We start from the raw sequence: 25932 nt of genomic DNA on the forward strand, positions 1-25932 counted from the left end.
TTTAAGTGCAGAAGGAAGCCCTGCTCCTTTTAATATAAAAAGGCTCCTCTATAAATCCTAAACATAGCTACTAAACCATCAAACAATGGGGAAGCTACTAAAGAGAAGTGTGATTCATACTTAACAAAGGAAGGTGATTAGCTGTTGTTGTATAACAATGGGGAAGTGTCAGGACGCCTGCAAATGAATTAGGAGTGCGCTATATATCTCTGGGCTGTTGTGTTAGCACATCTCATTTATATTCCCCACTGCGCTGCCTTTATTGTCATTTGAATTGCACATTTTTAAATGAGATTAGGGTAAATTGAAAATACCTGTAATTTCCCGTCATCGCTTCCCATCAGGAAGGCAGGTGGCTGGGCTCAGAACCAAGCAGGGAGCTGGCAGCGTAAGTGCTGCCCACTCCAAGGAGGTAGGAGCCTGGCAAAGGAGGAGATAGCTCAGCCTCCTGCTTTGCTCTCCAGGTACTTATTCTTCTGTCTTCCTCCACTCTGGTCCCCTGAGACAGCCTGTCTCTGCATGACCGCCCATGGCTGTGAGCCCTGCCAAGCTCACTCTGCTGCTCCCTTGTTTTGCTCCTCATTGAGCTCAGCCAAGTAGGGTCCTGCAGTGGCACTGTTTTGAGACACACCAGTCTGCGTTTTTCATTCATTCCTTTTTTGGTGGCTCAAATGTGGCCTGATTTATTTTAGTCCCACATGGTGTCATTAATTTTCCATGTGAGTTCTTGTCATCTCCATGTTGCTCAGCAAAGAGTGCAGGCGGCCTGGCGGCCTTGCAAGCAGGTACCGTTCCAGATGGCAGCACAAAGCACTATCAGCACAGCAGCCTGCTGCAGAACACACCATGCAAATCAACCCCCTTCTGCACCCCTCTAAAGGGGCTTTCTCCTTTTCTCTTTGCAAGCAAGGAATGTATCTTATCTCTTTGGATCGCAAGCTGGGGAGCTCCAAGCAATGGGACTCAGCTCCCACCTCCTGCTACTTCTTTAGGGACTGACACCCCAGCCCACCACCTCTAGTTCTGCCACTCTGCCAGTTAGCATTAAGGAGGGGCAGCTGTCAAACTCATCGCCCAAAAGACCTCACGCGTTACGGGATCCCCTTCTTCCTGGTCTCTGACAGTTAGAGATTAGATTAAAACCTGAAGTTTACGGTTTTATATCCCTCATGAATTATGATAACTCTGGATAGTCTTCACAGCCGTAGACCTGTCCAAACCCTTGGTGAAACTAACTTTCTTTCATTCTTCTGACTTCTCTTGGGCAGGAAGTTTTTTGATGTGTATGGTGTAAAAGGCAAAATACAGTGAGCATCAGTCTGAAGAGCAGAAAGGTCCGTGGCAGCAGATAGGACTTGGCAGGGATGATTAGGCTCATGAAAGAGAGTAAATGCCACTTTCAAAGTAATAGATGCACAAAAAATCATCATTTCAAAGTGCAGTATGAGACAGGAATATTTCAAAGCAAGAAAGTTTATTCCCGTAAATGGGAGTCACAAACCTCCCTTGATTTTTTATGTGAAATGTCGATGTTTGAGCGTGTGTGTGCATTAGATTGTGGCAGACTGAAGAGCTCCCACCTCGCACGGGAATGTTACTGGGTACCAGGCAGCATAGGACTGTGGTTTGGAAAGTGCTTCTGGTGCCTTGGGGAGGAAAGGTGCTAAAGATGTGCAAAGTGAGGTCACTGTCAGAGGAGAGCCATCTAACTAGTAGGAGAACAACAAGAAGTCTTGTGGCTCCTTATAGACTAACAGATATTTTGGAGCATAAGCTTTTGTGGGCAAAGACCCGCTTCATCAGATGCATGAGTGCAGGGGGGGCGTGGTTTCAGAGGGGTATTTAAAGAGTGAGGTCCCAGTGAGAGGGAGGGCCAGAGCTGACAAGACCCTTCTCTCTCTTGGAGCAAAGGAAGGAAACCCCATGAGCCACGCTGTGTGTGTAAACTCCTGCATAGATTTGGGAGAGACCCTGAGACTTGTGCAGCAAATAAGTAGAAGTGGGGGGAACAGCCCATGAGCTCCAGCTCCCCAGTCTCTGCTGTGTCCCAAAGAGCGCGTGGCTTCCGACGGGAAAGAGTTAAATCGATCACTTGCATCATGTGCCTGCCAGATGAGGTTCACCCCCTCCCACAGAAGGCCTGGCTATCGTGGCACTGTGCATTCTGCAGCAGTGAAATACAGTTATCCACACAACACCTGATGGATGTCAATGTCTCCTTGCAGACCCTCCTCTTGTCAACCTGTCTGTAGAGCCCCAGCCAGTCCTTGAGGACAACACGGTGAAGTTTCACTGCTCTGCCAAGGCTAACCCAGCGGCCACCCAGTACAGGTAAGACTGCCTGCAAGCATCTGGCTTCTGTTCACTGTGGTGGATGTTTAACACTGCACCCTGTGCTGGAGTTATGTTCATGTGCAATCTACTGCCCAGCCACATGGACCAGCTCCCTGTAGTGGCTTGAGCACAGCCAGTAGTTTTGAAGCTGTTGCTGTATTTGGTGTGTTTATTACCATGGGTGCTACAGACTGGCACCTGCTCGTATGGATGGGAGAGTTTCTGCTGTCATCTCCAGGCTGGGCTTTGCCCCAGCTGCACTAGCCGTGCAGTGGATTTGCTGCGGGTAGAACAGACTTCTCCTTGTTTATATCTTAACACAGGGGTGAGCAAACCGGGGGCGGGCCGCCTTGCGAGAAGCACCAAATTTCGTAAGGCGGCGCAGTATGATTGGCTGCTGGGTCTCCAGCTCATTAAAAGAGTTGAACTATGTTACTGTTTTCATGTCTGTGTGTTCACACTTCTGTACCAATTAGATAAGGTCTCACATTTCACGGGCTTATTTTCTTACACGTGCCAAAAAGGAACGTAACCGAAATTTCCATTGGTTTGGATTACTTTAGAAAGGTTTGGGAGGGGAGGGGCCTGCCAATTTCAGGGACAAAAAGTCTGGCCCGACATAAAAGGTTTGCTCAGCCCTGTCATAACAGACTCCATCTCTGCCTCCGCCCCAGATGGTTACTATCCACACCAACTCCTTGGGCAGAGGTTCCCTGGTGCTTTAGAGGGGCTAGAGCTCTGACAGCGCAGTGGCAGAGCCCTTTGTTTGAGGACATAACTTGAAAAACGCATGCTGAATAAAAACCAGTCTGTGATGGGCGAGTTTGGGGGTTGTATTTTTACACGGTCTTGTACATTTTGACAGATAAAACTGCATTAGCATTTCTGTGCTTCTCCTAACGATTGTACCCCTGTACACCTGGCAGCGGCTTTCTCATCTGAACAGTGTAAGGTGAAGCACAGGGTCACTGGCAGTCCCATAGCATAGAGCAGTGGTTCTCACGTGGGGCACACACATTCTTGGGGATATGCAGTGGTCTTTTGGGGGTACGACGACTGAGCTAGGTATTTGCCCAGTTTTACAACAGGCTATGTAAAAAGAACTGAAAGCTAAACTAAAATTCCATACAATTACTTGTTTATACTGCTTTCTGTGTTATACACTGAAAAGCAAGTGCAATAATTACATTCCAATTGATTTATAATTATATGGTAAAAATTAGAAAATAAGCAATTTTTTCAGTCATAGCATACTGTGACGCTGTTATATTTTGATGTCTGACTTTGTAAGCAAGTAGTTTTTTAAGTTTGATGAAACTTGGAGGTAAGCAAGACAAATCAGACTCCTGAACTGGGTATAGTAGCATGGAAAAGTTGAGAGCCACTATTGTGGGGGCGGGGGGCTCAAACTGGGGTGGGGGGTCAAGAACAGGGTCATGGGGTTACTCAAGACTGGAGCTGGGCAGAGGAAGATTTTCCTCTGCTGAAAAAAAAATTGAGATTGCAATATTTATTTTTACGTCCTAAATTGGGACAAAAAATCAAAAATCTCAAATATTTTCACAAACCAAAAACCTGAAGAAAAGGTTTCAGGTCAGGTGAAACCTTTTGTTTTGATCATTTTGCTGTGTTAAAACCTTTTTAAAATGTATATGTACTAAAATTTAGAATTAGTCATTTCAGTTCAACCAACCAAAAATGTTGAAATGAGTTTCCAAACTTTTCCACAAAATGTTCATTTCAGGAGATTTGTCAGATCTGATCCTGTTCCATGACCAGTTTTAGACAAATTGGCTTTTTTTTTTTTTTGGTACAATAATAATGTTATCATAAATTTCTCTGCCAGCACAACCCACAACTGCCCCGCTCCTAATGTGAGGAGGATTAGCCAGATGTAGCAAGTTGCAGAGTGTAGCTTCACAGTCCAGAAAAGGTCACAGATTCCTGGCTAGAATGACTGGGACCCAGGACCTGTATGTTCCAGTCTTGAATTTGCCATTGACATTGGGAAAGTCACTGAATCTGTGCCTCAGAAATAATATCCTCTTTCTAGGGTGGCTGTTAGTGGCAAATGAATTAATGTTTGCAAATCTCAGGGTCAGACTGGTTCAGCAGCACGGGCTGTTTCTTGCAAGGAGTCTATCTATGCACCGGAACATAAGATTTTGAGTAATAAAGGTAAAAATGCCTAGTGGGTAGAAAAGGCTCATCATATGACTGAATGCATAGGGGTGCAGTGCTGTTTGCCTGAATATGCAGCCAGCCTGCAACAGCAACTCTGAAAGAGATGTAAGCAGAACCGGGGGCAGTGACTGGGAAGGAGAGGTAAGGGGCCAGCCAAAGTCTCTGGGTGGCCCAGAGATTAGTGGAGGCCTGGCAGCCACGGCAGGGGCCAAGCCCCCCAGCACATATTGGCAGCAGCAGGGGATCCAGTGCACCAAGGCCTCAATTCAATCTGCTCCCCGGCGCATTGCTCCGCGAAGGGGGCGGGACCTCCCGCACCATCACCAGAGGGAACTGGAGCAAAGCAACCCAGGCAGCAGAGCATGCTGGGGCCATGTTGGTCTGCTTCCCCCATCGTTGCCCATGAATGAGAGGGGCCTAGACCCCACCCCTCCACTGCCAGCACCCGACTCCCAGCCCGAGAGGCCGGGTGGGAATGGAGCAAGGGCAGGGAGAGGCAGAGCCTGGGATGGAGAGGGGTGGTCCTGGCCTCTCTGAGTTTGGGGAAGCAGTCACTTGACTGGTGTCCCACACGTTACCCCTTACCCCTGCCAAGAATTAACGCTGTATCCCAAAGGCACCGATTGAAATGGCCAGTGTGGGGCAGCAAAACTTGTGGTACCTGCACCAGTTGGGCGATCAGGGGTTCTGAGTGCTAACCCAGCCTCACCAGGGTGATACCAAACAAGTCATTCCACTTGCCTCTTTTGTAGGATTGTGCTTCCCTGCCTGCCACTCGCAGTGGTGTGGGAATTAATTAGCCACTGACTAGTTACAGTACAGAGTTTTCCCAGTGTACAAGGTAGAACCTCAGAGTTACAGACGCCTCAGAAATGGAAGTTGTTTGTACTCTGAACATAACAGTATGCTGCCGTCCCTTTATATTTAGTGGTTTGTGTTTGACACCAGACTTTACTGTATTGCCTTTGTTTCTGGCCATATTTGGGGCAAAGAATGGCTTGAACTGACAGTCTAGGCTGCTGCTCTAACCACCTGGACAACCTGCTGCTCTAGGAGCACTATTTATTTGTAGTACAGAAGCATGGCAGCTGGGTCTGGGCTCTACAGTTAAAGAAAGACATTGATAAATTGGAGGAGGTTTAGAGAAGAGCCAGGGGGATGATTCAAGGGTTATAAAACTTGCCAACAGTGAGCGGCTGCAGGAACTTGACCCATTTAGTTGGCCAGAGGAAGGTTATAGCGAGATTTGTTTACAGGTTACAGATACCTATCTGGAAAGCAGTCTGAGTCTGCCCGACAAAAGTCTAACATGGTCCAGTGGCTGGAAGTTGAAGCTGGACAAGTTCAGAGAGGAAATAAGGCAGAGACTTTCAATGGGGGAAATTAACCAGTGGAACAAATTACCTGGGGTTCTGGAGGATTCCTCAGCCCTGGCCACTTTTAAATCAAGACTGGATTTTTTTCTGACAAATATGCTCTAATTGAAGCGAAGTGTTAATTCAGGGAGGTCCTTGGGCTCCTTTTCCAGGAGGCCTCAGGCGAGGCTATATGATCCACCGGGTTCCCTCATAATCTGTGAATCACTCAGACTGAGGGTACATCTGCACCACCCAGGATTGATCTTTTGGGGTTTGATTTCGTGCACCTTGTGGGGACTCACAGAATCAAACTATCAGGAGTCAATGATCAGCCCCTGTATGCCTCAATCTGGAGAGGAGTAAGGGAAGTCGATGGGAGAGTTTCCCCTGTCGACCTCGCTCAGTGAGGACAGCCAGGTAAGTCAATCGTAGTAGATACGTTGATCCCAGCTATGCAGTTGTCATACCTGGAATTGCATATCTACAATCGACTTAAAGGTCTAGTATAGATCTGACTTGAGAGAAGTGCTCTGTTCTGCTAGGAAATAGAGTTTACCCAGAGTTTACCATCTGAGGATATGTCTTCACCACAGGGAAGATCAACATTGCTGTGGTCGATCTTCCGGAGTTCGATTGAGCTCGTCTGGTAGGGCTGTGCTAAGTTGAACTCACAGGGTGTTCCATCAGCACCAGAACTCTGCTACTTGTGAGGAGCAAGGCAAGTCGACAAGAGCAGTTGCTCCCATTGAGCTCCTACAGCGGAGAGAGCGCAGAAGCTCAAATTAAGGTATGTCGACTCCAGATGTAATTAACGTAGCTGGAGTTCTGTGTCCTAATTCAACCTTCCCCGTTTGTGTAGATCTGGCCTCAGTACACATTGGGTGGGTGTAGAAGCAGAGCCACACAGAGAGGAGGTGACAAAGTCACCCAGCAGGACAAGGAGCAAAACCCAGGTCTCCCAATTCCATTCCATTGCCTTACCCACCACAACCCTAGTTCTCAACCTATGGTCTGTGAATCTGCAAGCTTCTGTAGAGAATTCAACTGTGATATAGACAATTGATTTTAAAGTGTCCACAAATGACAAAAATGTTGAGAACCACTGTCACTTCTCCCACGGGCCCTCCTGAAGCATGGCCGTGGTTTTCATACTCATAGCTGTAATCAGCCGCTCCTCACTCCTCACTGGGTGCGTTACACACAGCCGCACAATCTTTGTACTTTTCTAACCAAACCAGTTCGTATTAACAGAGCACCACGTCCATGGACAGGTTATCATGACCTACCTCCTGTAAGACTTTTACGGCTTACTTAGCACAATTGAGTGCACTGATAGAAGCTATTTCTGCTGGCTGGAAATCTGGCCATCCATGGCATAAAGCAATAATTGCATTCCTAGTGACAAAGAAGAGTTATTAATTTGAGAAGTCAGTTAATATCAAAGATACAAATTGCTGTTTTCATATGTGTGGTAATAAAAAAGTTTTGGCAAACTTTCCCAGTACCTGTTATACCATGACGGATTCACTTGCACAGTCAAAGGAAAACAACCCACCTTAGATGAGTGACAAAACCTGCCACCACCTGCTATAACCCCAGCGGTCAAGGCTGCTCAATCTAACCTTTACTTATGCTCCAGGTTACTGTGGCTAACAAGGAGGTGCTGAAATGGCTTCATGATGCCTTAGCATCCAAGTGGCCCAAGGACAGGCTGTGCTGGGCTAAATTCAATTTCCCACTGGTTCATGTTAGAGCAGCCTGGGAGCTGCTCTAATTTACATCATCTCCCAATGGTCCCAGGCTCTGGTATTGCCTGGCCATTAGCAGCCATTATTCTGAAATAACTGTGCTATGTGGACCCACCCTTTCTCTCTCTCTCACACACACACTGTGATTGCATGATGGACTTTCACTAAGAATTGCTCATTTCCTGTGTTATGTTTTTCCCAAGAAAACTGTTTTTGTTATTTTTTTAAATGAGCCTGAAAGATGTGCTCACTTCATTTGAGTTTCCAAAGCTCCCTTCATTGTTTGACATCACTTAATGCTTTTTTCTGACCACAATAACAAGCTGAGGAGATTTTGCCACCATTCCAGGATTTCCCTGCATCTCCCAGCTATGATTGATTTAGGGCCTTTTGGTTTTGTGCTGAAGAATCCAAAAGTACTTGACTCACTATGCAAAAGGGTCTGTTCTCCCCACTGCTGAAATGCAGCTATCTTTGTAGTGGAACATGGCAGCTGTCAACGCAGGACACAGAAAGGTAGGACAGGATATGAAGAATAAAACTACATCCTTTGATATACAGGGAAAGGTAGGCAAGCAAGAAGTACTTACCCAAATTGGGCTATGACCTGAATCCTGGGGTTGATGGCATTGTGGGATCATTACTGATCAGGACTTTGACTTTCTATCTCATCCAAATCTCAGAATTCCCCTTTGCACAGTTCTAGACATCATCTGCAGGCATTCAAATGGGGATGAGTCACATGATCCTCAGGGTTCTCAGTAAGAGGAGAGAGAGAGTGATATTTTCTTATTACAAAAATAAGCAGATTTCATCAGAGCAGTTCATGCACTCACAGCTGTGAGCCTGGAAAGTACAAACAAACCAGCTTCTGAACCTTGCTGCCACCCCTGAAGAGAAACCATATTAAGAAGCAGAACATACGCAAAGCCTGGGGAAGCAGACGGAGCCCAAGGTGGCATCGGAAAATGGAGGAATATGAAATAAGTGCTTGAGTGAAATCTCAGAGTCCCCATGGCCTTGTGGTCTGTGTAATTCAGTCTCCCCAAGGAAGAATAGACCTGGCCTGAAGGGGACATGTAAGATTTGGGAGGAGTCATGAAAGACCCACAGCGAGATAGAATGAGCTGCAGGGAGCTGGGGTTCTGACTGACTCTCACAGTCCCAACAAATTGTGACTCCACTTCCAACTCCCTCCCAGACCCACTGCCCCTAATTTCACTGTCTTCCCCACCCCCGCTCATTCTCCAAGGCATCCTTTTTTCAGATGGCGCCCAAGCCATGACTCCTTTGGGTGCCCGTGAATAACCAGCTAATGCACAATCAGCCTTCCACCAGCGTTAGCACTGCGCCATTTCAGGAACAACCCAGCTCCCACCGAAATCCACAGGAGTCTTTCCGCTCATCCCTGAGGAAGATGAATTGGGAAGTTGAAAGTATTATGGCCCAATGGGCTGCATTGCTTTGGTGGCATGGGGCCTTCTAGTTCTCTTCCCTTTGCCTCCAGCATTGAGTCCCATGGCTTCCTTCTAAGCTGACATATTTTAGGATAAAGTCCCAGGAGGACGCAGGGTGGAAGCAGTCTGGATTCAATGGTGAGAAGCTGCAGGAGGATCAGCATGGAGAAGCCCTGAGGAATGGTTATTCTGGTCAATCCATGCAGGAAGCACATGGATGCATCCTCCAGTATTCTCCCCACATGCCGCATTACCTCCATGGACAGTTCGGGGATTGCGAGGCAGGGGAGGGCTTGGAACATAGCTAGTGTCTTTTGCTCCAAGCAAACAAGAGAAGAGGGAGAGTAATTAGCTGCTGCTGTTGTTCCACCACCTGTGAGAGCGGGTAAAATTAATGGGAAGCAACAGAAGTCAGAGCTACGTGAACTGACTCTCAAATGAGCTGCCTCTTTGCACTCTTCAGATCTTTCTGTTTACCAATCTTCGCTTGGCTTTTGATGTCAGTGGTGTGTCTGAGAGTGTTTTTTTGTTGTTGTTATTTATCACTTGTGGTAAGAAAGAGAATCTTTTAAGTGGCAGAGTGAAATGGGCAGGTTTAATATTGCAAGAGGCAGAGTCCCTCAGCCTTTTGGCTTGGTATGATTATTGAGATTTTTGTGAAGGTTTGGGGAGTTGGTACCGACAGAGCAATAATAAACATCTTGCTCTCGCACACTGACATAGTGCTGTTCTTCCTCCAAGCTACCTGAGCCCTTTCAAATGACATTCTCTCTGTCTCCGGTGGGGAACAAGTGTCACCCTCTCCACCCACCTATTTCAGCCAGAGTTCTGGGTGCTTAGCATCTCAGAGCAGAAGGCACTGGCTGGAGAGAGATTTCACTGGCTGCTGACAAGCATCTGGCTCATCACTGGGGAGCAGCAATTTCCCAGGAGCACACTGCAACACTAGATAACAATTTAGGACAAGAAGTGATGAAGACAATCCCATTGAAACTACAGCAGGAAGTTAGGTCAGCAGAATGACATAACCAAAACTGGAAGGACCCAGAAAGCAGAAAGGGTTCTTTGATGGCCACTGGGGACAGGACATGAGCCCATTAGACAATTCTCCCTCTTCTGCCTTCAGCAACTAGCAAGGCACTAGTTCATTACTGGCTCACAGGGATGGATGTCCCTAATGTATCATTAGCATCACTCCCTGCAGCACCTAGGGTCTTTGAAGGTCTTCTCTACCAGCCTCGCTTAGTTTGTCCAATCAAAGCCTAAGCCATAAGGCTGCAGCCCATCCATGACTGCTAGGGCCTGGCACATTCCCTGGAGTCTGATAAAAATTGCCAAATGCAGCACCACAGGACCCTCAGTGGGGTGAGCTCAGGCGGAACCCTCCCTGAGTTGGAACCCAGCTTCCTCAGCTGGCAAAGAATAAGTTTTCCTTTCACGTCATGCAACTGCCCATCAGGGAGACAGCAGAGCTACTCCCACACAATCCACCAGCTGGGTTTGTCTCCAACAAGAAAACTCCACTGATGGGTCTCACCAGACTCAGATGGCGTCCAAGAGGACAACCAGACTGAACCACTGAGGAATGGGCCATAGACACAAAGCCCTCTCTTCATCCACACAATGCCCCACGACATCCTGTGTCCTTGAGTTGTTGCACTTCACAGCTAGCAGCGAGGACGGCAAGGGGTTCCCGTTGCTTGTTTGCTTTGGAAGCTCCATTCTGTGTAGCGCCTTCTTGCAGGACACTGGCTAGAAAACACTGTCTTCTCTCTGAACCAACAAAACGGTTGGCGCATCAAATATTAATAAAAACTCAGCCTCTTCTTAAGAGGTGTCCTTTCAAGTTTGTGGAGCTTGAATATGCCTGTGGCAGGGGACAGCATCCCTGCTTCCCTCCTCTTCCAGCGTCCTCAGTGGAAAATCCAAAAAGACACACTTGTGGTTGTTAGCAAAAGGAACAGGCACGGTGCAGGGAGGCCACCTCTGCTGCTTTGTCTGAGGAGGGGGAACTGGCAGACATGCCCCAGCTGCCTCTGAAGGAAGTTGTCTGGGACAAAGCATTCCAAAGCAAAGGGCACCGAAGACATCTTCATCTCAGGGATGTTCTCACTAAACAGTGCTTTCCTCTCAGGTGGGTTGGGATGGGCACCTCTGAAGAATCTGTTGGGGAGAAGCTCTGCCAAACAAGCTACTTGGGAGACGCTCTCCATATTCCCACTACATGCAGCTGAGTTTCTAAGCAGAAAAAAGGGGAGAGAACTGGGAGAATGTGGGTGTAACCCTGACCTCCATCTCCCTAAAATTCTCTCTACCAGGCTAAATAGCTGTGGTTTAGTTCACACTATTACAGAGCATTTTGGTCTTCCCCTTCAGTGGTGAGACAAAGTAGGAGGTTTATGAGTCTGTCATGGCCTCTAAGTTAGTGGCTCTAATGGTTCCTTGCACTCAAGCTAGAGCTCCTGGATTCAGCCCTTGTAGACTCCCCAGCCAGCGGCATTGCTAACCGCCGAGTAGTTTGTTGTTGATTTAATGCTTCTCTTACACTGTTCATTTAAAATAAAAACCATTGTTTGGAGCTGGACTGTTGTTCCTCACCAGAGTTTCTCCTCCTTTCCTGTATCCATTAGTTAGCCCATTTGTCCTGCTGTGATACAGGTGCTCATGTGTGAGCGGCTGGACACATTGTAACCAGATGTCATTTCTGGGTATGTTTTGCCTGACCTTCATCACGTGAAAAGCCCAGGAACCTCAGACGAAGTCAGTGGCAGCTCTGGGGTCTCAGGAAATCCTCTGGATAGCCAGCTTTTGGGTCCCAGTTTTCAAAAAATTATGTGGGACTGGTGAGGTCACGTCTGCAGTATTGCATCCAATTCTGGGCCTCCACTACAGAAGGAATGTGGAACATGGAGAGAGTCCAGCGGGAGGCAACAAAAATGATGAGGGGGCTGTAGCACATGACTTGTGAGGAGAGGCTGAGGGATTTAGGCTTATTTAGTCTACAGAAGATAAGAGTCAGATGGGATTTGATAGCAGCCTTCAAATACCTGCAGGGTGTTCTAAAGAGGATGGAGAGAGGCTGTTCTCAGCAGTGAGGGATGGCAGAACAAGGAGCAAGGGTCTGCAGTTACAGTGGGAGAAATCTAGGATGAATATTAGGGAAAACTATTTCACTAGGAGGGTGGTGAAGTACTGGAATGTATTGCCGAGAGAGGTGGAGCCATCTCCATCCCTAGAGGTTTTTAAGTTCCAGCTTGACAAATCCCTGGCTGGGATGACTTAGTTGGGGTTGGTCCTGCTTTGGGCAGGGGGTTGGACTCGATGACTTCCTGAGAGCCCTACCAATGACACGGCTCTGCCAATGACTTTGGTGCAAAGGCAGGTGCTCGGCATCTCTGAAAGCCAGTCCCAAAGGTGTCATCTTGGGCAGCCAATATTAGAGGTCAATTTTGGAGCAGTGCTTATCTTCTTATTGTAAGGCTATTTATGAGTTCTGGCTGGGTGAATGGCTTTGGTGTGGTACATGAGAGACAAGGTGGGTGAGGTGATTTACTGGACCAACTTCTGTTCATGTGAGAGAAGCTTCACACTTACACTGAGCTCTTCCTCAGGCTATAGCTGGGGTCATGTTGTTTGTGATTGATGTTTATTGTGGCTAAGTCCCAGACTGGGGGCATTTGGCTTCTGTTCATGAGGGTAGCAGGGACTAGAATCAGGAGAAAACATTTGTGTTGCCCCATTCCTCTGATTGCTGGGACCATTGCTTAATGCACACAGGGTTTTTTTGTTTGTTTCCCCACCAGGCTCTGCCGGTTAAGAGGGACCTGTTCTACTAGGCTCTTATTTAATAACGATCATATCTGTGTCAGTGTTGAAAAGGGGCTATCAGAGGTCTGGATCATGGAGCAAACAAGGCTGAGGCAACAGCACCGGGAGAGCTATAAACTACACACACACACACCCATTTGTCTTAGTTGTGTGTTAATTTCAAAGCTGGTTGTACCTATTTAACTGCTAACACATTTGAGCGTGTAGCCGAAATGCAAACTCGCAGCTTGAGACATTAAAATGTAATCACCAGAACAGCTGGCTCTGCAGATCAGGGCATCTGCATGAGACACAAAGAGAAAATATCCAAACCTAGCCATGTGGAAATGAGGGGAAGGCAGCACCAGCTACCACTGCCAGGGCTGCAGATTCCAGTCCCGGAGCTACCCTGTCTAACTGATGTAGTCTGAGGGCCCTGAGCACTGGCCTTGTAAACCCAGGGTTGTGAGTTCAGTCCTTAAAGAGGCCATTTAGGGGATGACCTCTCCACCCCCTATGTCCAGTTTCTCTCCCTTCCTCCGTGCTGTGCTGTGCAGGGCATGATGGGGGGAAATCAAAACACACCCCAGGAGCTGTCGTTCCTTGGCGAGCTCCCGGCCTAGAGTGCTGGGCCTGGAACAGGGAAAGGACTAAATTTTGCAGCATGCCTTTGGCTGCTAGCAACAGGAAAGAGAGGGGGACAAGAGAATAATGTTTTTCACTTATGATATTACAGCAAGATCCCAGAAGGTAATTTCTGTAAAACCTTTATTACTGTATACAGTATTGTGGCAGATCACAGGCTGCATACAGCAAGAGCCTGCTGGAGGGCAAATATTTTGGGAGTTGGCTGAATACCCTTTTGTTCTCCTCCAAGGCTTACAGAGGGTACAGGCCTGCAGACTGGTTAAGCAACTGAGGCTTGTTAGGAGTCAGCTAGCAACAGAGCCTAATCAAGCAGCTGTGACCAGTTAAGGCCTCCAGACTCCCTGTAAAAGGCTTCTCCCCAGGCACTACAGGGGAGGAGCTGAGAGGTGCACAAGGAGAAAAGGCTGGAGGTTTGAAAGTGGAGCAGAGCAAGGTATGGGGGAAAGGAGCCAGAGGGAAGTGGTGGGTGAAGTGGCCCAGGGAAAGGTTGCTGCATTAGGGAAGAGGTAAAAGCCCCACCAGCTGCCTCTCTCCCAGGGTCCCTGGGCTGGAGCCCAGAGTAGTGGGCAGGCCTGGGCTCCCCTGACCCTTCCCCTGGAGGGTTTCCCTGCTGGGAAAACAGGAGCAGCCCAAGACCTGCATGACTATTTTGAGCTCCTTTATATTCAAAAAAATTGTGGTCCACATTTACAAGAAAGCAGACCCCCACCCCTGCCCCCCCCCCCCCCCCCCAGAAGTGCCTGCGTACAGGCCTGTTGTGCAGCTCTATGTGGAGAAGGCTTGGCAGGCGGCACGTGCTGGGTGCTATCAGTGCTGTTGCAGGAGTTATTCCTGGTTCACGCCAGCATAAGCGGGAAGCTGGACCCCCTGGATGTAGCGGTAGCTCGTTTCTTTTGAAGAGGGCAAGGCTGAGGGCATCTCTGCTCTCGGATGACACAAGGCTGCTGAATACGTGTACGTCACCAGCTTCTGAGCTGCTCAGGCCTGCCAACGGAGGGGGGAGGTGGGCAGCTGCATAGCCCCCCCCCCCCCCCTCATTCTGTTGGGGCCTGGGGCTCCAGCTGCCCCACAGCTACTTCAGCAGAGATGCTGGCCTGAGCTCTGGACCCTTGGTGCCGCTCCATGCTTCTGCGGTGAGGGGTGGCGCTGCAGTCCAGCACCACTAAGGGCTGACTGCCATTAGCCCTGCCCCTCCTGCTTCTGGGACATGGAGCCAGGCCCCCACTGGTGCTGCTGGATCTTCACTACTCTGCTTAGCCACACTAGCTCAGGTCTCCCACCCTCCAACGGCAGCAGAGCCATACGCGGAGGCAGAGAGCCCAGCACCTCCATCGTGCTGAACGCCCGAAGTACATCGTGCTGAACGCCCGAAGTACAGCGTGCTGGCACCAGTGAGGTAGAGGAGGGCTTCACAGCCACCCCCAAGAGAATGGAGCGAGGGGAGCAATTCCAAAGGGAAAGGCTGCCGGTTTCCCTTCCTCCACAGCTCCTCAGAAGTTTTCCCTGCTGTGCCCAACTTGGCCAGGGAGTTTGGACGTGTGTACCCAGCCAGCTAGTCAGGGAGGCCCAGATTGGAAATTCCTTAGCTACCGCTCCAGGTGAGAAGTTAGAAAATGCCCTGGCATGGGCATTGCTCAGAGGAAAGAGCGGCTGCCAGGTTATTTTCAGTTAGAGCCATAAAATATTTTAGAAAGTGAGGTCATTGCATGCCCCATTTTACAGATGGGAGAACTGAGGCATAGCCCCTTGTCCAGGGTTGCACAGCACCAGGTCTCCTAAGTGACCAGCCACTAGGCCCTGCTGCCTCCCTACTGCACTTGTAGCTTACATCACTTGAAGAGCTTTTTACATTGCCAGAGCAGCGAGTGGGGGCACCTGGGTAAACCAGACTCAACCCTGTTACATCAGGAGAAAGGCCTGGGCAGAGAAGCAGAAGCTTTGGGGCATGCGGGTGGATTGTCTCTGACTGTCTGTCTCCAGTCCTCTTTCACAGATGTTTGCTAGCGTCTGCCCTGGGCCCTTTGCCTCGCCTGGGTGGTGTGTAGAGCAGGATGTTCCTGGAAGTGGCTGTGCAGGGAGGGGAGTCACACCCTGTGTGTGGTGGCATCACATGCCCCATGTGGTGTTGCCCAGCAGTGGTGTTCTCTGGAAGCTGGGTGATTGGATGGCTACCCAGGAGAGATTCCAATATTGCCCAGCTGATTAGCCGAGTGCATGCTGCCTCTCCAGCCGGCTGCATGTGTTTCTACTGGTGGTGGGCATCCACACATGCCCCGGTGCACATAAAATTTTTTTTTCTGCCTAGAGATGGAAAAAACTAGCTGACATATTGCTCAGAAGTACCCAGAAAGCCAGCGCTGAGCATTGTCTGCTGGGTTTCCCTGGAGTGACACACGGCAGGAGCACAAGTCCCTCCTCCCCAGCAGTCTGAAGGGACAGCGCTCAGGCAGAGGGGTGGTGTTCAGCCGCTTTTGCTGTGCCTTTCCTGAGGGGCAGCCAGAGCGAGACCCCAGTGTGAACCAGCACAGCTTCTCCAGCTTCCACCTGCATGCTAGAGCTTAGACCTCGCCCCTCCGAACCCCAGCCTGACTTCCTTCCCAGTCCCCCAGGACGGCAGTGGTCCCATCTGGCTCCACTGCCGCGGGAGGCTAAGGCCATGTCCGCGATACCCAGAAGATCAACCCCGCTCAGGGTTTGAGTTCACACACACGATAGGTCAATTTCATGTGTTGCTATCAGGAAGGTTGCCCTTGGGCCTCCCACGGTGAGGATGGCCATGTAAATTGATTCTAACTACTCAATTGCCATACCTAGAGTTGCATACCTGCCTAGTGTATGCCAGACCTAAGTCTGCCTTCCACGTGGTGCCATGATGCTCAGATACCATTTCTGGCACTTCGCCTGCATGGCTGTCGCCTTTCCTGCCACGTTGCTGGCCAGCCACCAAGAGAGCCAGTAACAGAGAAGCAACCCCCAGGCGTTTCCCAGCAGCCTCAGAAGAAATCTAATTTATTGACACAGGCCTAAAGCAGGAGTTAAAATAAATGTAAACCACTCTGAGCTAGCGAAAATGGTGCAGGTGTTAAACAAAGAAGGGAGGCAGCATGGACCGATTATGAACATCGGTAAAACAAAAACAATGGTATTTGGAGATGAGGAAACAGGAAGGAAGATCAGCGTCTCTGGTATTGAACTAGAAAATGTAGAGAAGCTCACATATCTGGGGAGCAACATAACGTATGATCCAGACTGTAAGAAGGAAATAGCGACTAGAATAGCGAAAGCAAGAGAGAGTTTGAAGGTGATGGATAAGATCTGGAAAAGCAAAGCAATTAGCTTAAGAACAAAGATGAATGTCTTGAAAATGTGTGTAATCAGCAGCATGTTGTAGGGATGTGAGACATGGGTGATAACGAAAGATTCAAAAAGAAGAATATTGGCGTTAGAAAGGAGTTGTTATAGAAAGATCCTGAGAATAGGATGAATGCAGAAGGTCACCAATGAGAAATTTGTATAGGAAGGTACAACCAAAAGAGAACCTGCTGCAGAAGGTCATAAAATGGAAGCTACAACTATATGGGCATATTTGCAGAATGAACAACGAGAGAAAAATCAAGACCCTGGCATTGGGCATAGTGACCGGTTGGATTAGGAGAGGCAGACCCCACACAGAGTGGGTAGCTGACATAGTAGGTTGGTGTAGAGCCAGTCTACAGAAACTAAGCCACTCCACCCTGGACAGGGAAAGATGGAAGCAAATAGTGAGAGAGAAGCATCAGACACCACCGGGCGCTGAGCCCACGGTTATTGATGATGATGACTCTGTCTCCAGTTACAGGCATGGCATCGTTTCGATGGCTGCCTTGCTATTTCCCAGCCCAGGCTTGTCTTCGTAGCTTCATGCCAGGCAACTGGACCTTTGCTCTGAAGTGAAAATGAGAGCTGGGAAAATGAAAAAGAAGTGGCACAGAATTCTTCTGATTTCTTTGTACTGTGTAAGCCCCATCTGCCAGTTCCCTGGAATAGTGAGTGGGTGGCAGGAGTGAGGTTGAGATGAGCTATTAAAAATAAGCAAAAGCAGTGAGGCTTTTTGCCACGCTGGGAACCAAGGACAGGCTGCGCCTGGGAAAGGCCAGCGCCTCAGCCTCCAGCTGCCGAATGGGAGGTAGGAACTGGAAGAGCGGTGCTTGGAGATGAGTGTCAGGGACTCGTCTCCCCTGGCCCAGCTTGTCAGGGTAATGGGAACAAGCGTGCAGGAGGCATTCAGAGGTGGCTCAAGCTAATTAGGAGAGAGCGTACAGGAGAGCCAGTCTGGTTCCCGGGGAGAGACTGAAGCAGGCAGAGCACTTTCTTCTTGTGATCATCATTTCCTGCTGCAGAACTGATTAGCTGCACAAAACGAACCTGCTGTCAAATGAGCCAAGAGCACGCCGGAGTCCCTCCCGCAGCTGGGAGGCACGGAGCACGCCGGACACAGCAGCAGAGCCCAGCTGCACCCGGAGTCCTTGCCCCAACCAGTGTGTGGGGAACAATCAGAGTAATGGGGCAAACAGCCTTGCGGCTGCCATGCCAGTGCCCCTCCTGCCTTTCTGTGAGCCCCAAACCCACAGCGTCCACCACGCGCACTCTGTGCTGCGCAAGCCGCAGTCCTAGGCACCGTTCCCGCCTCTGCTCCCACACCCACTTGGGAGCCTAGTGCGGGGAGTGGCCAACCAGTGCTGGGCTAAGAGCCATGAAGAGAGTGCAAAGGTCACTTCTATATTTATAGATAGATAATACATGGCTCAATGCCCACCCCCAGCTCCCCACTGTAACCCAATCCCCCATCCCTCCTCCAGAGCCAGGCTCCTTGCACCCTGAAGTGTGGGTTGAAGGGAATGACTCTCACGAGTGGTTTCCAGGTTTAATTTGTTCGTGGGCAAAATTCCCTCCCTCCCCATGCAGGGGAGCAGTGCAAGGCACAGGCACCATGTAAGCCCTGCTTCAAGTGCTGCATGGGCCTCATGCGGCCAGAGATCTCCCCGTTATTTGGGCAGCACTTTGCGATCCCCATGTGGAAGGGGCAACAGGCTTCCCCTTAGCCCCCCACCTCTAGTGTGGCACCAGCAACAAAGGGGCGGCCCTCCACCAGTTCTCAGTTGCCACCCCCCTGAGTTGTCTCCTAGCTCCCTGAAAGACCGGCCCTAGCTCATCCCAGGTTACAGGCTGGGTGTAGAGATTGGCGGGGGGGTCCTCTGGTCTGTGCTCTGTAGAAGACCAGCCTGGAGGAGGATAATGGTCCTTTCTGCTCTCAGGCCCTTCAGTCACCATCTCCTTTGGGAAAGGGACACATCACATGGTCGAGGCAGTCCTCATCTGTCCTCGGTAGGTGGTTGAAGGGAAGAGCTCTCCATCGTCTTTATGGTTTTTCTTTCTGTATGAAGGAGGCCATGGGGGTTCTAAAGCCTAATTTAGCAGCCTTTAATCTAAATTATTCCAAGCCGCACTTGCCACTTCCTTCATGTGCTCCCGAAGGATGATGGGCTCATTTCACAGAAGGAAGAGCCTTAAGCAAATCTTGTCACACAAGCAAATTGATTTTTCAAAACTGACTTTTACAAGATTACCGGCTTTTTTCCCCCCCTCATCTTTCTTCTATATCACTTCCTCACAGTCTCACGGGGCGTCCTTAGATCTACAGAATTAGAGCTGCTGTGGCTAAATGGAAAATGGAACAGAAAAAGCACCCACCATTGACAGCTTCCACTCCTCTCGCCTGCCTGTCTCTGCAGGAGGCAGCCTTGTACCTTCGTACATGCAGAGTGTGACATTTGGCTCTTTCATCTGTCCTGCTGGCATATGCCGACACATCAGGGCCAGGCACCATCCCCAAATTTCAGAGCAGTTTGAGTCCAGAGTTCTGCACAAACTTCCACTGGTGTCAGTAGAAGAAGCAGTGAGATGCATTGGCTCGCGCTCTGCGTGGACCCCCAGGACGCCTGGGTTCTATTCTTAGCTTGGCCACTGACTTGCTGCCTCACTCTGTGCAAATTCACCTTTCATCCGTCCTGTCTTTTTACAGTCGTCTTCTTCAGAGCGGGATCCGTCTCTTCAGTTGTGCTTCTCCAGCACCTGAGAGAGCACTTGGGGTTTGTAGGAACTATCTTAAAGAGCACCTTCCGAAACAAGTCCAAGGCCATCTGCAGCCCTGGCACAAGAACGTACTCAACAGAAGGGTACAGCATCTGCATTGTTAATAGCTGTTCTCTCCCGCCCTGCTTGCTGGGAGTCTGTGAAGATGTGCAGGATGAGTCCGTGTGAAATAGCAGAATCATGTGGGGCCCGTAGAACTGCAAGTGCTCTCTCCCATCAAGCTCAGTGGAATTATTCCTAGGAGTAGCAAGTGCTCATCCTAAGTGTGAGGTCAAACCTCATTTGCCTGGAAGTTCCTGCTGTGAGACAAAGCCATAACATCACAACAGTTGCACCAAGAGGGCTGAACGCTGCAGTCACAACACCATCATGATGCAGTGATCACTGGGGTTGCTCCACAGCATCCCTAGGGCATTTGGGAGGCATTGTCATGCAGGAACAGCACCTTCAAACCAGGGCCACCCTGTAATTCTCAGGACAGACAGTGAGTCCATGGTAACATGGACTGATTGACCTCCAGCCATCGCTGACACCATAGCTATTTGCACGCCTCCCCTTGCCATATCACTGCTACGGCCTTCACCTTTCCACTGCACAGTCCAGGTGTGGGTACTGCCCCTGTGGAAGTGCCAGGGTGATGTCTCAAAATCTAGGCAGTAGAGGATTAGCAGCGTCCTGCGATCTGGTGCTGCGGGTCAGAGTGGAGGTACAAGAGATGGAAAAAATAGGGACTGATTTGCCAAGCAAAGTGGGAAGGAGTGAAGTGGCCACAGATTTCACATGGCAGGTGTCCAGATACCATCATCCTGGGCTGCTGTGTAAAACCCTGCACTTGATACACTTTTCTCTCTTTTGCTCATTCAGTCCATTTTTGTGTGTCATTTCTGAATGACTTCCTGCTTCCCGCTCTCTGAGACGCCTCTGCCTGTTTTGTACAAAAGAACGAACCAGGTTGCATTGAAGTCATTTCAGACAGTGCAAAATATGCTAAGCTTTTTGTTACTGCCATATAAATAATTAATCCTCTTACAGCTGCTGAGCTGAAATGACATTGATTTGGTATGGCTTCAATGCCAGTCTTTTTTCTGCCCATGGGAGGGGGTCGCTGTCTGGGAGCATGGAGGAAGGAGGAGGAGAGGGAGATATCTGAGGATCAGAGTGACCAGGGAGAAGATATTATTAGTGAGCCTCTCCCCAGACCCAGCCAGATGCAAAACATGCATCACAGAGCTGTGAGTTGGCTTGGGAGGGTCAGTTGCTGTCAGTAAATGTCGGCATTACCAGACGCACAAAATATTTCAATCAGTGTTGGTGGAAATTTGCAGAAAACAAAGTAAGAAAAATTCAGCTTGCTACTTGATTGGAGGGTATTTACTTTGCACGTTTTGGCATGTGATGTAGAGGATTTGTACTTCAGTGGCTATAGCGCTTTATTTTGGAATCTCGTCCTCTGCTATCATTAAATAATTACTGTCTTAACCCCTCGTCGTCCGGGGCTTTACCTACACTTCAGCGCAGGGAGGTCACTGTAGCAGATCCACCTCCCTGAGGGCTGTTTCAACAGAAGAATTCTTTCATTGACCTACACAAGGACTAAGGTTAGCTTAACTACTCAGCCAGGGGTGTGGATTTTTTTACGTCCCTGAGCAGTGCAGCTCGGCCGGTCTAATTTTCTAGTGTAGACCGTTCCTCCTACACATACATAATTTCCTGCACCTAAGAACATTTAAATTGATAAAGCAAAAAATTAAAACCAAACATTGATCTTGTCCATGCTTCTCAACAAGTTTCTGCACAACTGTGCTCCAGCCCACCTCTCCAGGCAGGGTGCCATGTAAGCTGAAGGAATTCCTGCGACGCTGCAGACTGCTGCAGAGTTCTACAGAGCAAGTGCTCTGAGCAGAATTCAGAGTTCACATGGCCTGGGTGCAAGGCAGAACACATGAGGAATGATAATTTTCTCTCTGCGTGTGACTGGTGTTGGCCAAAGGCAGAAGGCTGGGTTCAGTTTGCCATATGCCCGCTGTTGACTTGTGGCTGCCGGTCTCTGCCTGGGCAAATATCGTCCAGATGCATTGTAACTGGTTTGTCTGTTGGGGTCAGCCTGGGAGCTCTTTGTAAATAACGAATCTGGGGGAAAAAATGGAAAGAGGCAGATGGCCCTGTGGTTTGCAAACAGCCAGGGCATCGCTGCACCAGCTGGGATTTAAAGGATGTCAGGAGCCGGGGCAGGAGGTAGCTTCCCTTGGGGATGCGTCTTTGACAAAGAAAGAAGAATGTACTGAGCCAGATGTTCAGTTAGTATAAACAGCATAACTCCACTACGTCAATTTACATGCAACAGGGTTTTGGCCCTGCTGCCCTGATCCTTGAAAAGTCAGTGGGACAGATTCTGAGCACACCGAAACTCAACTGCCTTCCAACCTCATTAGTACTCAGACAAACTCCTAGAGAATTCATGACCAGTCAGAAAAGCAAGCCATAAACTCAAGATTTTGGCCTTGGATTACAAGGACATCTGGGCATGGGCACTGCATTCTGCTGCAAAGCATCAGGCTCCCCTACAAAAACAAGAAATACAGTAGCTGCCACTGAATGTTTATCTGACAGCTGTCAGTATGTGGGGTGCTAGAGACAATTAGCCAGAACTGATCCCTTCCCATTGAGTTTAATGGGCTATAAATATTGGAAATGACCTGCTGATTATTAGCAACACCCTTTAGAAGAAAGGGCCCAGCTGCAGGCCGTTTCCAAGGCTGCAAATACAGAAGGAAGGAATACTATTTTTGGTTCTCTGTGCCTTAAATATTGAGTCTGTTCTGGTGTGCCTATATGAGGAAGTGGGTCTGTCCCACGAAAGCTCATCTCCTAATAAATTATTTTGTTAGTCTTTAAAGTGCTACGGGACTGCTTTTTGGTTTTGATATTCTGTAGACTAGCACAGCTATCTCTCTGTTACAGAAGGAAGGGACGTGCCACGCATCCCATGCAAGCTGGTTTGCAAGGATGCAATGCCAGAAGGCAGCACTGGGACATGTCTGTGAAAAGGGAGATGTTGATATTTTAAGTGCAATGGTTTAAAATTTACTGAGGATTTTTCAGTGAAAACAGCAGGCAGTGAACTTATATTTTCCTCCACATGCACACACATTCATTTTGTGCTAGGGAAGCTATTGTTTGAAATAAGTTCATACCTACAGCCCATGAGCTGCCAGGACTCCCCAAAGTTGCTACCTACTCAACAAACAGGATGACATCTTGGGTTACTCATAAATCTCTGCTCTTGGCATTAGCTTAAAGCAGATTCCCTGATAATTAGTAGTGGCCAGTTTTCCCTGCTGGGAAGAGGGCTTTGTAACATTCTGGCCGTGTCTACACGTGCACGCTACTTCGAAGTAGCGGCGCCAACTGCGAAATAGCGCCCGTCACGGCTACACGTGTTGGGCGCTATTTCGAAGTTGAAATCGACGTTAGGCGGCGAGACGTCGAAGTCGCTAACCCCATGAGGGGATGGGAATAGCGCCCTACTTCGAAGTTGAATGTCGAAGTAGGGCACATGTAGCCGATCCGCGTCCCGCAACATCGAAATAGCGGGGTCTGCCATGGCGGCCATCAGCTGAGGGGTGGAGAGACTCTCTCTCTCTCTCTCCAGCCCCTGCGGGGCTCTATGGTCACCGTGTGCAGCAGCCCTTAGCCCAGGGCTTCTGGCTGCTGCTGCGGCAGCTGGGGATCTATGCTGCATGCACAGGGTCTGCAACCAGTTGTCGGCTCTGTGGATCTTGTGTTGTTTAGTGCAACTGTGTCTGGGAGGGGCCCTTTAAGGGAGCGGCTTGCTGTTGAGTCCGCCCTGTGACCCTGTCTGCAGCTGTTCCTGGCACCCTTATTTCGATGTGTGCTACTTTGGTGTGTAGACGTTCCCTCGCAGCACCTATTTCGATGTGGTGCTGCCCAACGTCGAAGTTGAACGTCGACGTTGCCAGCCCTGGAGGACGTGTAGACATTATTCATCGAAATAGCTTATTTTGATGTCGCTACATCGAAATAAGCTATTTCGATGTAGCGTGCACGTGTAGACATAGCCTCTGAGAACCATAGCTTCAGTAACTTGATCTAGGCAACAAGAAGTCCTGTGACACCTTATAGACTAACAGATACTCTGGAACATAAGCTTTTGTGAGCAAAGACCCGCTTCATCAGATGCATGAGTGGTGGTGGTGGGGGGGTGGTTTCGGAGGGGTATTTAAAGAGTGGGGTCCCAGTAAAAGGGAGAGCCAGAGCTGACAAGGTCTGTTCGGTCATGGTGGAAAAGGCCCATTATAAGTAGTATATACGAAGAGAGGAAAAACAGGTCAGATGGAGGCCCGGGAGGGAATATGGCCCATTGTCAGTGTAATGTGGAGATGTTAACACCTAGGGCAGAGAAGCTCCTTTTGTAAGGTGCGAGCCACTCCCAGTCTCTGTTTAATCCTTGCTTAATGGAAGGATTAAACAAGGATGAAAGGGAGACTGGGAGTGTCTCGCACCTTACAAAAGGAGCTTCTCTGCCCTAGGTGTTAACATCTCCACATTAGACTGACAATGGGCCATATTTCCTCCCCCACCCCCTGTCTTATCTGGCCTGTTTTTTCCTCCCTTCATACATACAACTAATAATGGGCCTTTTCCACCTTGACTGAATAGACCTTGTCAGCTCTGGCCCTCCCTTTTACTGGGACCCCACTCTTTAAATACCCCTCTGAAACCACACACCCGCCCCGCTGCACCACTCATGCATCTGATGAAGCAGGTCTTTGCCCACGAAAGCTTACGCTCCAAAATATCTGTTAGTCTATAAGGTGCCACAGGACTTCTTGTTGTTCTCAAAGAAACAGACTAACATGGCTACCTCTCTGATACGTGATCTAGGCAAAATTACACTGATAAATTCCTGTTCTTGAAGGGCTTGACTGATGTTCTGCCAAAGAAGAAGCTGTGTCTCATCCAAGTGGCGACTAGCCAAAGTTCAGGCAACACAAATGGAGGACATAATGGAGGGTTAAGGGGCTCAGCAAAGATACTATTCCTTATCAACAGCAGCCCCACCTGTAGCTGGGAGCCAGAGAGCCACAGAGAACCCCAGGGTCTGTGTTAGTCAGGCAAGCTGAATAAGAGAAATAAAATAAAACTTTGGTATTCTTCATTTCCAATTCCCATCGTACTTCTCTGTAAAGATCAATTCATAAATATTTTATAAAGTGTTAATAAATGATTAATAGATGCTGTAATAAATTGTTAATCAATTGTTATAGATTGTTGGAGAGTCCAACAGGTCTTTTACTTAGTTTGCTTGGCTTGTAACTATCTCAGATGCTTTCTAATGTTCTTATGATCTTCTATAACAGATTGTTTATGGGTTGTAAGCTCTATTGCTCATTTGTTAACCCTTTATAAAGAATTTATGTGTGTGCCCTTAATATTTAATGTGACCCCCCTCCCCAAGTTCTTTCTGTTTTCAACCATATCAATGTAAATTTCCTAGCTCAAAAAGTGTTGCAGCCAACGTGGGCGATGCGTTATTTGAACTTATCTGACACTAATGAGGAACCAATCGTAGAACTAAAAATTAATGGTAGCTTAGCTTATGAGTGATCATGCGCTCCTCACATTTGTAATGTGCAAACGAAATTAAGTGCACACCAGATAGGTCGGAAGGTAAATATCCAGGTAGTGCTTAAGCTGGGCCAATTTCACAAAGCTGTAAGCGATTATGAGCTGAATCATCTGAGAGGGAGGGTTTAATCAGAAAAAATACATGCCCCAAATGCTGCAGTCCAGGAAGAAGTATGCTCTGGTTGAGAAAAATCTTTTTAGATTGGAAATCTAGATTGAAAATAACTATTAAATTAATATATTGCAGAGGGAAGTAGGGAAAGCTGATAGTAATGAATACAAATCAGAAGGCAGGAATGATGACCCATATGGACTGGATTAAAATCTGGCTAACTGGTAGGTCTCACCATGTAACCATGTGCAGGGGATTGTATTGTGTAAGTGTGTTTTTCGGGGGGTCCTGCAGGGGTTGGTTCTTGGCCCTGTGATTTTTCATCTAAAAGCATCACCGCTAAAGTTTGCGGCGAGCACAAAAACTGGAGCAGTGGTAAATAAATGAATAGGACAGACCACTGACTTGAGAGCGGTTTGGATCGCTTACTAAACTGGGTGCAAGCAAGCAACATGTGCTTTAAAAGAGCTAAATGCAGGGGGGCCGACTGCCGTGCTGGGCCC

The 25932-nt window shown here is 48.6% G+C and overlaps 1 protein-coding gene across 3 annotated transcripts in view; it reads left to right on the plus strand.

Moving 5' to 3' along the window:
- Positions 1-25932, plus strand: part of KIRREL3 (kirre like nephrin family adhesion molecule 3) — a 258248-nt gene that overhangs the window by 142078 nt on the left and 90238 nt on the right. For all 3 annotated transcript variants that reach the window (XM_074976739.1, XM_074976740.1, XM_074976741.1), the window contains exon 6: positions 2226-2331. In XM_074976739.1, coding sequence (XP_074832840.1) covers positions 2226-2331 — 106 coding nt within the window. The remainder of the gene's footprint in view (positions 1-2225; positions 2332-25932) is intronic.

The sequence above is a fragment of the Carettochelys insculpta genome, chromosome 25, assembly GCF_033958435.1.
Source record: "Carettochelys insculpta isolate YL-2023 chromosome 25, ASM3395843v1, whole genome shotgun sequence".
Classification (NCBI taxonomy): Eukaryota; Metazoa; Chordata; order Testudines; family Carettochelyidae; genus Carettochelys; species Carettochelys insculpta.